We start from the raw sequence: 12069 nt of genomic DNA, 5'->3' as shown, positions 1-12069 counted from the left end.
AAGAAAGAAAATATTACGGTTCAATAAATTTGGCAAATGTTGCGTGCCTTGTCCCGAACGAATCAATTCACAATGATTATTTGCATTTTAAAGACTTGGAAAATTAAAAACAAAACTGCAAACAAAACAATTTAACTGGGTTTCACCTAGCGTTTTTGCGGTCTTCGTTGGTCAGGGGACTCTTTATGAGTGTTTGTGACTGATTTGCACTCCGCAGAACTCCAATTCACAGTCTGTGAAATACTAGGCAAGTCCACATCCTCCCACCAGTTGTAACAGTAAAGGCCACTATATCACTATAAACGTCACATCTGTTCTGACTCTCCAACAGCTATTCAAATTATTAAAGCCTTGAAGAGTTATGTAAAGGTGGAGAAGAGAGAGATCTTATGTCCATGTGTCATAGATAGCTTTAGCTTCTTGATCAAAACAATATTTCTTTACAATATTTTAAACTTCCCTCTCCTATTGCTCTTGCCCACTGCAAGTTTCAAGTCTGAATGGTGGCTAGAAATCAATGAGACTTAGGGGGAAACAGAAAACCCAAGTCACCTAAAGAAACCGTGTGAAGTTTGTAAAAGTCTACAGGCTGCAGGGATCCCTAAGGCATGGTTAATCAGACCTCTGTTTAATCAAGAGATGGGCCAGGCCTGGTGGCTGACGCCTGTAATCCCAGCACTTTGGGAGGCCGAGGCGGGTGGATCACTTGAGGCCAGGAGTTCAAGACCAGCCTGGCCAATGTGGTGAAACCCTGTCTCTACTAAAGATACAAAAATTAGACAGGCATAGTGGTGCACGCCTGTAATCCCAGCTACTCGGGAGGCTGAGGCAGGCAAATCACTTGAACCCAGGAGGCAGAGGTTGCAGTGAGCTGAGGTTGCACCACTGCACTCCAGCCTGGGCGACAGAACAAGACTCCATCTCAAAAAAAAAAGAAGGCGGCACACTCATTCATTTTTTAAGCAGATTTCTTTGTTTTTTGTTCTTTTCACTTTGATAAATATTTATTGAGGACCTAGTATTAACATGTGTATTAAGCCTCAGGCAGCCCACTAGATATGAGTACACCCTATTTCTAATCCTCAAGGCAACATTGTTAGGGAAGCATTATCACCCCATTTTAGAAGAGGGAATAAGTGTGTACAGGAATCTGATTAAAATGTGTTGTAAATTAAGAATAATGTGGAAGAATAAGACTTGAAAGCAAACAGGGGTCAAATCCCGAACTTTAAATGCTGGGCTTCAGAGTTGGACCTTTCTTCAGTAGACAGTGGGAAGCTATTAACCCATTTTTGCAGGTTTTTAAAAAAATTTTTGCAATGAGACCTTGGCAATGACCTTTAGCAGTAGGATGTAAATAACTGCCACATGCTTAGCGTTCCAATAATGGAACACAAGGCATACATGGGTTAATAAAACGTGGTTCTTAACCATGATAGGCACCAAAATCTGCTGGGGAGCTTTCTCACAGTATGTGTATTCAGGTCCCACTGCAAAATACAGAGTTAAACTTGTAAAGGCAGAGCCAAAGTTGTTTGTATTTTGCAGGGGAAAAACTCCCGAAGAGGTCCTCACACACAGCCCTAGGAGGAATGATTTCACGAAAGCCTTTGATTATTTGAAAGTTTTCCTTTTATTGAAGTGAAATCCTTCACTACGCTAGGAAAATCCCGCTGTCACCTGAGACTCTCTCAAGTGCCTGAAGACTCCATGTGTCCCTGAAGTTTTATGAGGTGGTGTCTCCTCATGAGCCTCTCTATTTATCCCAGGTGCCTTTCTCTGGCTTGACACGTTTTGGAAAAACCTCACTTAAAATGACCCTCAGAACTTCCCGACTTTATAGGAGTGGGGACAGTGTCCACAGGCATGAGAGGTGCTCCAGCTGGACCCTAGAGTCAAACCAAAGAGAGGAGCCTGACACCTGTTCCACACCACAGGGATTATGCAGACGTCCAGTCTTGGAACCCTACAGACAGAAACTGAGTCCGCTAATAGAAACTTGGTGGAAAGAAAAGAGAAAAACAAGGAAGAAGCAACAAGGCCTGCAAAAATAAAATAAGTTTTTCGTTTCCTTCCAGTTGCAGCCATGAGATTGATTTTCTCTGTAATTTAGACCCAGGCTCTTTGCCTTGATCATGTCATTGCTCCCCCTGGTGGACTTCTTCTTCATTGCAGGCATGTGTTGCACTGACTGCTTCCCGCAGGCCATCCTGCCTCCTGCTTACAAGGGCTGCTCCATATTGTGGGAAGAGGGAAGGGTAACGGGATCCTCCAGCCGTCCTCCCAGCCTCTGAGGTTCAAGGGCCAAGGGTCTTCCTCTGAGCTACTCCTTATTTTGCTTTGATATGTTAAAAACATGTCCTATCTTAAAAATGCTTTGCAAAATTGTAAGGCGTCTAGGTGTTCGTGAGTGACACAGAATTCACTTATGAACCACGTAGGGTTAGATACCACCTCTGCTGACAAATATTTGCCAAAGAAGTCAGGAGCAAAGTCTGACTGTGTTGGTAGAACTGCAGGTAAAGGTCTTCTGCTGTACCATCCCAGCCAGTCAAGTTGAAAGCAAAAGATTAAGAACTACTTACTGATATGCTGTGATCTGATTTTTTTTTTCTTTCAGATAGCTTTCATTACATAGTTATCTTTTTTAGTACTTAAAATTAATTTTCTGTTCTTGTTAGGATATACTCAGTTTTCCCACCTAGAACTTTTAAAAAGTATTATCTCTGGCATTCTAAAGCTTTTATTTTTATATTATTTCCAAATGCTTTTCCATCTGTTAGAACTTTCTTTCAAATTTTGAGCACATCACAAGAAGAAAATTTATATTCCATAAACCTTCTTTGTTCTCCAGAGTTTTGTGCTAACCAATCTGTTCCTTCCATTTTGAAGGGTTATGTATAGATCAAATCTCTGTGGGCATGGTGAATAGATTGCAGCCAGTAAATAAACAACAGGGCTTAGGGATTAGAAAGACTTGGATTTCAATCCTGGCTTTACCTCTTTGTGTGGATGAGGCTTTAAGCAACCAATGCAACCTTTCGTGCCTCAGTTTCTTAACCTATACAGTAGGCATAATGATACTTATCCATGGCTGGACGTGGTGGCTCATGCCGTAATCCCAGCGCTTTGGGAGGCCAAGGCAGGTGGATCACCTGAGGTCAGTAGTTCAAGATCAGCCTGACCAACATGATGAAACCCTGTCTCTACTAAAAATACAAAAATTAGCTGGGCGTGATGGCGCGTGCCTATAATCTCAGCTACTCGGGAGTCTGGGGCAGGAGAATCACTGGAACCCGAGAGGGGGAGGTTGCGGTGAGCTGAGATCGAGCCACTGCACTCCAGCCTGGGCAGCAGAGTGAGACTTCATCTCAAAATAATAATAATAATAATAATACTTATCCATGGAGTTCTTGTGAGGATTAAATGACAGCATATATATAAAGAGCACCTTGGTGCACTCAAAAAATGGAAGTCTGTTTGATGGTGTTATGTCCTGGATGTTATAATGGTAAAACTGTTTGCTCCATGTGACACCAGGATAGTGAACATATGGGTCTGTCTCAGAAAGGCTAAATTCATAGCCTGAGAGCAAGATAATTCTGTCTTCAGTTAACTATACATTTCTTGACTCCAAAAAGGATTTCTAAAGATGATAGCTTCATTTCATAAATATTTGTGGGGTGTATGTTCTGTGCAGGTACCTTGAGTAGGCTTTCTAAGGGATAAAGCCTGCCCCTAACCCTCACAGAAGTTACATTCCAGCTCAGACTCAACTCAACTACAGTGTCATGTAGAAAGTGTATGTCCTGAAGAATTTTCAGATGCACTGCTATGGAAGGTCACATTCAAAACCAAGCCCGTTTCCCCCCTTATCTGCAGCCAAATTTGTTTCACCCCAGCATTGCCCATTTCCACGAATGGATACCATCACGTGTTCGGTTGTCCTTGTCAGGAATCTGGGAAAGAAGCTCTCTTGGCCACTTGCCCTGCCTCCTTTCCACTGGCAGGTGGTCACCTCCTTAACCCTCCCAGAACCTCCCCATCTGTCTTACTTACATTGACTTAGTTCAGTGGTTCTCACACTCTTGGGCCATACCATCCCTTGGAAGGCTTGGCAAAACACAGACTGCTGGCACCTCTTCCCCCAGAGTTCCTTCTAATTCAGAAGGCCTGGGGCGGAGCCTGAGTATTTGCATTTCTAACAAGTCCCAGGTGATGCTGATGCTGCAGGTCTGGGGACCACACTGAAAACCACGACCTCAGTTCATGCCGTTGTCATTTGCTGTTGGGATTATTGCCCAGTCTTCCTGGCTGAGCTTCTGTATCTAATCCTCACCCTCCTTCACATTCTCCACCCTGCCCTCAGATCTGGAAAAGAGAATCTTTTCTGGCTGTTGATCACCCACAGAATAAATGTCAGAATTCCTGCTGTGATCTGCAGTGCCCTCCATTAGCTGACTCTTACCTGATTCTCTAGTCTCACCTGCTACTTTGCTGATCCCATCTCGGATCACTGAACACCTCCGGCACACTGAACTCCTGCAGTTTCTTGGTGCCGTGTCATTTTATGTTTTGCCTTTTGTATCTGCTCTTCATTATTTGCAATGCCATGAATCCCTTTCTTTCCTGGCTAACTCCTCTAGACCCTTCCAGACTACTCAGGAAAAACTCCTTGGGGAAGCATTACCTCCCCATCTGAAAGTAGAGAGAGGTGCCTCACTTATCTACCATCTACCTCATGGTGGTTATCACATGTTTGTACCTGCCTCTTAGTCCACCTCACCCACAAGACTCTGACAGCTTCCTAACAGCAAGAACCAAATCCATCATCTCTATAGCCATAACCCTGAGCAGTACATTGCCTGACACAGAGGGGAGATCAAAGGATGTTGAATGAAAAGGGCTATCCAGGAAGACTACTTGGAGGAGGTAGACATTTTAACCATAAGTAAATAGTGGTTAGTATTTAGACACACAAGCAGTAGCAGAAGAACATTCTAGAAGAGGGAACTTAAACCTGAGCTTGGACTTAGTCAGGCTTTGGTGTGAGGAAGGAACAATAAGGGCTCTCATTTGGCTGGCCACAGCATGTGTGGTCCTGAGAGCCAGTTGAGGGAAATAGCACAGGTGGAATTCACATGGCTTAACACGCTATTGAATATGGGAGAGTCCGGGAAAGAGCTGGATCAAAGGTGGGAATATGCCAATCACCGGTAACCTGAATTGGACTGTCCAGAGATGGATGAGGCTGGATAAAGAGCAAAGATGGGTGAGGATTAGGTGTGTTTGTGTCCATGGTGGAGTTTGAGGGCACTGTTAGGACATGTTCTACTGTCTTGTTCATGTGTCTTCCCACCCATCTTATTCTATTCTTACCTCCAGTGCCTAATAAGTGCTTGACGAATGCTGAGTGAATTTATGCCATGGAATTGGAATAAAGGCCAGGAGTGGTCCCACATGAGCCAGGGAGAGGAGAGGTGGTGTCGGTGGTGGTTTTAGGTGGTGCCATTGTCACCCCCGATGCCTCTCCTGCAAATAAGATTTAGGTGAGGGAAGAGGCAGGCTGCTGGCCACGGGGGTAGGACCAGGCGAGAGACCTCAAGCAATAGCAGCAACGAATTCAGAAGATGACTGCTTGTCGCCAGAAACAAAGAAAGTCTTAGAATTTGTGAAGATCAAACCGGCTGAGAGCTGAAACGTACCCTCTGCCTTCACTGTGCTAATACAATAAACATGAGCATTAGTACCTTGATTCTATGTTTAAAGATACGTCTAGAAAGAGTTATACATTGTCACTGCTAATCCGTTTTTTCCTTCTGAAATAGACGGCTTTATGACTATTATGACACTGTTCTCAAAATCTAACTACTACTATTCTTCCATTAAATTTAACACATGGACATGTGTTTACAGAATATAATATAATGTGGAATACGTGAAAGAAGTGTTTTTGCTTCTGACCCGTTCTTCCAGTTTTCTTGTACAGTACTAGGGGGCTTTCTTGTAGGACTCTTCTGTGTGCAGAGAAATATCTGAATAAAATAATCTAGAGATAAAAGCATTAATGGTCTTTGCATTACACATACACACAGTCAAGAGTTATTTTTCCAAGCAGGCACCCTCAGAGATAAATTACCTATGGTTATGTCTCCAAACCAGTAATTCTATTAGTAAATCCATCAAAAATCAAAATTAACAACGTGACCACGCAGGAAGTTTTACTACCAAAAACAAGCACTTGCAGGTGGTGTGTCAAGGATAAACAGTAGATAAAGAGGCAGGATGCAGTTTCCTTTTATACTGAGGCTTGAGGACAGACAGACCATTATTCCCTCATACCTGCCACTGACTAACAGAAGCACAGGGTTTATGAACTGTGAGTCGTTTACCTTTAAAATTCAATTTCATTCCTTCAGTCGTTGTGAGCTTGAATATCTAATTACAAGGTTTACGCACTGAGATCCCAGTGTAATCATCTATAAAGCGTGTAGTAGTTGGAGTTAATTCATTGAACAAATATTTATCGAGCACTTATATATGTGTCAGCCCTGTGTTAGACATGAAGGAACAAGGGGGACTCCGGTGTTCTGTCATGTTTGAGACAGACCTGGAGTTCCAGACTCTTATTTTATTGTTCTTGTTGCTACTGCGGTTAACATGTGAATGACTGGTTTTGTTTCCAGTTTTTCAACTTGAACTGTTTCATAAAACATGAAATGTTGCACTTCTGACATTCATCCAAAGTAGCAAGCTGCAATGTGCTTTTTAAAAATTCCACAGTGTGTTCATTTTGATGGGGCCAATTTGAAAAACCTGGGAAAGAGAAGTTCAGAAAGTTAGGGAGTTATAAGAATGCTTGGAATTTCTAACAGATTTTGCTAAACATTTTCTGTATCATGACATGTTCCAGAAGGCCATAAAAGTTAGTTTACATGAATATAAACTACTTTTTGCCTTGCTGATAACTGCAAATAAATAATTCAGATGACCACCCACCAAAAAACCAAGACGTTTGGGGGTTTATGTGTTTCCCATAAAATGTTTTCCTTATAAATTTCATAGTCAAGGAGAACAAGAATGAAGTAGTACCTCATTTTATTCCATTTTTAAATTCTGCAGCACCTGTTTCAATATTTTTGTATATCCCAATAATATCACTACAGAATAAGATAATGACTAACCTCTTTCCTTGATTTGACTTTAAAGGAAGGAGTAAAAGGCATTCTTTTATTTACATTTTAGTACAGCAACACACTGATTTCTCCAGTCAAAATTAATTAATCTGTCACATTGCTTTCATGGTAACAATCAACTAAATGAGACACATGACTATCAATTTGTATAGCACTGTTTTATTCACTAAGGAGCCTTATGTAAAACTTGATAAACGTTTCACTTATACTGCTGGTCCAGTGGTAATAAGTGGGAATAAAAAGAGCTGGATAGATAACCTTTAACTTAATATGGCTTGGTAAATTAGATCCTACATATGCTAATTTTGTACTTTTTTTAATAGATGGAACTGATTAAAAATATAAGTACTGCCGAACAACCCTATTTATTCACTCGACATGTTCATTTCCTCAACTTCTCAAGGTAAGACATTTTCCAGTTTAATGGTTCTTTCATTTTCTTCTAATGAACAATTACTTTAGAAATCTACCCTTATTTACAAGGTAGTACAATTGCCCTTGAAAAGACATTTTTAATCCATTTATTTTTGCTATGGAGGGATTGAAATTTGAAATATTTGAACAGAAACTTCATCTCTTCCTAGACTACTGTCTTAAATCTTATAAAAACTTGGAATTATTTTTAAATGAGAAGCCATTTGACCTAATAGCTCTTTTCAAAAAAGGAATCAGATTTTGTATTAAAACAAATAAGACAGGAGATGGGTATTTTAGCATAAATATTTTATTACACATTTTTGTACAATTTGAACCTGCACAGAACTCTGGGAATAATTCAGTGCTAGAGTAATGAGTATTTTATAGGATCCAAAGTACCAGCCTTTGTCTATCTTTTTAATACAGTCATGTGCTACATCATGACGTTTTGGTCAATGACAGACCTCATATACATATTAATCCATAAGATTATAATATGGTATTTTTACCGTATCATTTCTATGTTTAGATACACGAATGTTTACTATTGTGTCACAGTTGCCTCCAGTGTTCAGTATAGTCACATGCTGTCCAGGTTTGTAGCCCAGAAGCAATAGGCTGTACTGTACAACATAGATGTGCAGCAGGCTGTGCCATCGAGGTTTCTGTATGTACTCTAAGATGCTTGCACAACCACGAATCGCCTAATGATGCATTTCTCAGAATGTACCCCTGACATTAAGTAACGCATGACTGTAAACCATTTGATTTTCTAAGCCTCGCATGTTTGATGCTGGGGAGGTTTTTAAAATTCTGGTTTTTGTTTCCAGCGGCTGTGGTCTTCTAATAACAATGTAGATCTTCAAATTCAGGTTTTTAGATTCCCTGTTTGTTAAATTACTAGCTTCAAGTTCTGAGTGTCCTTTTCCCCAGTGGTTCATTAGCATAGGTTGACTGTCACTGTGCCTCACTCCTGAGCTGATGGCCCTTAGTGTTTTACTCTCCCTGTGCTGGCCCAAATCTGCACTCACAGCTACTATCTAATGGCTGACAGATCACTGGATCCAGAGGCAGATCTGCTGGGGACCAACCTGGGAACCTCTGGGCCTCCCTGGTCAGCCATCTGATGGGCACTTCTGTCATCTTAACAGTGCCTTGCAGGTCCACACGAGAGCACCAAAGGAACCAGGGCAGCAGGCGACATCTGCTGGTTAGTGCTGACCTAGTGGCTCCTGCAGGCCAGGCACCCAGGGAGCTGGCTCCGGAGGAGCTGTTGCCCTGGTCCAGGGTGCCTGACAACCCACCTGGCTGGAAGAAGATTTCAGCCCTCCAAGGACTTCCCTGCTGTGCAGCAGGTCCTGTGCAAATTAAGTGCAAAGAATGAGATTCAGTAAAGCAAGCTATTAAGCAGAGAAAAGGAGTTGCTGCCTTATCTTTAAAAGCAAGTGTTCCCTGAAGTTTCCTGGGCCTTCCTGATAACCAGAGTTCTTGGGATGGTAACAGGACTCCTGCGGATTTTCCGCAGTGACCCAGGGCCAGGTGCTGGGCAGCTAGGAGTGTGTTTTCAACCATATTTATAAAATGGCTTGTTGCTGGATTATCCAGGGTATGTGCCCTGACTCTTAATTCCAGAAGGCCACTAGCATATTATTAGACATGATTAGATAACAAGGCTTATTAGCTCTTTCAGGCATTGTGTTTTATGCCTTGCAAAGAGAAAAGCACTGCTTCCCTGATCCTTACTGTTCTACCGTGTTTCCTTCTAAGTCACCCCTGACATCCTTAAACCTCATTCATCAACACTTCTTGCTTCATAGGTCAAATCTTTACAACCAAACAGATTGCAGTGCAACAAGTTTTAAGTATGTATCTCTGAACAGTGTAAAACACAAATTAGAAGCCATGGCCAGTATTTTAATTGGGTCAGCAGAGCATAACATGGTAGCCATATTCTGTTATGGCTTCTACCATCAAACACATGTACAGGAGTTTAGTCTTCATTGCTTTAATTCTGAAAGGAAAAAAAAAATGATAAGTGCCTTTTAGAAGACACCATGTCTACAGAAAACGGTGCTGGCCTGGCCGTCAGGACCTCTGGTGTCAGAACTGGCCTCCCCACTGGTCATGATTCTTGGCAAGCCATTCAACCTCTTAGAGGTCTCTGTTTTTCTGTTTTTCCATCTGTAAAACAAGGATAGTTCTCAGTCATCCCTACCATATAGGGATGCTCTGAACTGTGAAGGAAAGGCCTTCTGAGAGAAGGCCACTGTATTGGTCCATTTTCATGCTGCTGATATCCAAGACTGGGAAGAAAAATAGGTTTAATTGGACTTACAGTTCCACGTGGCTGGGGAGGCCTCAAAATCATGGCAGGAATCGAAAGGCACTTCTTACATGGTGGCGGCAAGAGAAAATGAGGAAGATGCAAAAGCAGAAATCCCTGATAAAACCATCATATCTTGTGAGACTTATTTGCTACCATGAGAACAGTATTGGGGAAACCGCCCCATGATTCAAATTATCTCCCATCAGGTACCTCCCACAACATGTGGGAATTACATATGTACAATTCAAGATGAGATTTGGGTGGGGACACAGAGCCAAAACATATCACATGCTATATACATTCAGAGTGGCACTTAAAAAGGCAATTCTATAGACATCTCAGGCTGAGCCCACTGCCCAACTCCTGACTCAGTTTCTATGGAGACACCTTGAGGGCAGGGCTGGGCTCTGCTTCTCCTCCCTCAGTTCCATTTTACTCAATTAAACACATATCTATGGATTACCTTCTCTCTTCTATACACGACATGAGAACTGGGGCTTCTGCAGTCAACATTAAATGTTTTTCTTGCCTTTGGGAGACTCCAAGTTCTTCCATTAAAGTGTGATGGATGTAAGGAGAGGGTGGTCACAGGGCTTCCCCTAGGGGAGGAACCTCCTGTGGGACCAGGACTCTGGGAGGGCGTTTCTGCAGGGAGGTGAGGGATGGGTCAGCTTTAGACAAGTGAAGGGAGAGGGCGTTCCCAGCACAGCCACCAGCAGAAGAGTGGGGCCGAGGGGAACTGAAAGGGATGCAGTGCAGACCAGGATGGACACGACTGGGCTGGAACAGCAGTCAAGAGTTTTAAGCAGAAATAACAAGAGACTACCTGACCAGCTTTGCTGCTTTCAATAAAAAGCCAAAACTGACTCCCCAAGAGCAACCTCCTCCTCTCTTTACACCCACATACCAGGGCCTGGGCCCTTAGCTACCAGACTTCCATAAAAAGGAAGAGAATGATCAGTTGAACTTCAATATATGACAAGACTATGATTGTTCCACACATGGAACATGGGACATTAAAAATCAGCTTTTCCTTGTTTAAGGGAATAGCTTTCTTTAAGGAAAATTTCTGTGTCAATATGCAATTGACAAGAGGAAAACAACTAAGTTGGAACTTGTTAAGAGGACTTTGACATTACTTTTTTTTTTTTTTTTTTAGATGGAGTCTTACTCTGTCACCCAGGCTGGAGTGCAGTGGTGCAATCTCAGCTCACTGTAACCTCAGTTCAAGCGATTCTCCTGTCTCAGCCTCTCAAGTAGCTGGAATTACAGGCATGCACCACCATACCTGGCTAATTTTTCTATTTGTAGTGGAGATAGGGTTTCACCGTATTGGCCAGGCTGGCCTCAAACTCATGGCCTCAAGTGATTTGCCCACCTCAGCCTCCCAAGTGCTGGGATTACAGGCGTGAGCCACCGTGCACAGCCAAGGATATTAACATACTTTAAAAAATAAGTTTTAGATGTATTTTGAATAATAAGTTATAAAGATAATGAAGCTGATCTTAAGAAACCTACCCTTATAACTGCTGACAGACGTATTGCTTGTTTCAGGATAATGAGGTTCCCACGAGAAGAACTGATACTGCAACCTAATATTCTTTGTTGATATTTCCAGTCCTCTGCACATCGTTAACATGCCGCACAATACTTGCTGGCAAGCGGACTGTAAGAATGAAAGTCAGGCCTCCCTCCCCACTTTTCTTTGCACACAAATGGTCAGAAGTTTTGAAGAGTATGGCATTATACCGTAGGTAATTGCCCTTTCTTTTTTTATTCCATTAACGATGGCATTTTTACCTTCAAATTTAGACACTCTTGAGTCATGTAAAATACTATCCTGTGAGCATTTGGTGTTTCTATAGCTGACCTACTTCGTTTTTTTCACCATCTAGGCTTCTTGTCCTGTTTCTTCTTTTTCCGTTTTTAGAGTGAGAAGGAACCATATCTAGCTTTATTAATCCAAAGATGGGAAGTAATTGGTTCAGACCAATCAGGTGTTTTGCCTCAGGGAAGGATTCCTGCCTGGGACGTGTGCACAGCGAGCTCAGCAGAGATCTCAGGCTTCGGTGAGGATTCCTGAGTTGCACACTGGACTGCTTTTTCACACAGTTGTGGAACTCCCTGGAA

General features: G+C 42.2%; 1 protein-coding gene across 1 annotated transcript in view; it reads left to right on the top strand.

Moving 5' to 3' along the window:
* Positions 1-12069, top strand: part of UST (uronyl-2-sulfotransferase) — a 203694-nt gene that overhangs the window by 67854 nt on the left and 123771 nt on the right. Inside the window, exon 5 of the mRNA XM_011965667.1 lies at positions 7520-7599. Within this exon, the coding sequence (XP_011821057.1) occupies positions 7520-7599 (80 nt within the window). The remainder of the gene's footprint in view (positions 1-7519; positions 7600-12069) is intronic.

Source organism: Mandrillus leucophaeus, unplaced genomic scaffold (assembly GCF_000951045.1).
Source record: "Mandrillus leucophaeus isolate KB7577 unplaced genomic scaffold, Mleu.le_1.0 Scaffold731, whole genome shotgun sequence".
Classification (NCBI taxonomy): Eukaryota; Metazoa; Chordata; class Mammalia; order Primates; family Cercopithecidae; genus Mandrillus; species Mandrillus leucophaeus.
Note: the sequence above shows the minus strand (reverse complement) of the source record. Positions and strands in the feature narration are given on the sequence as shown.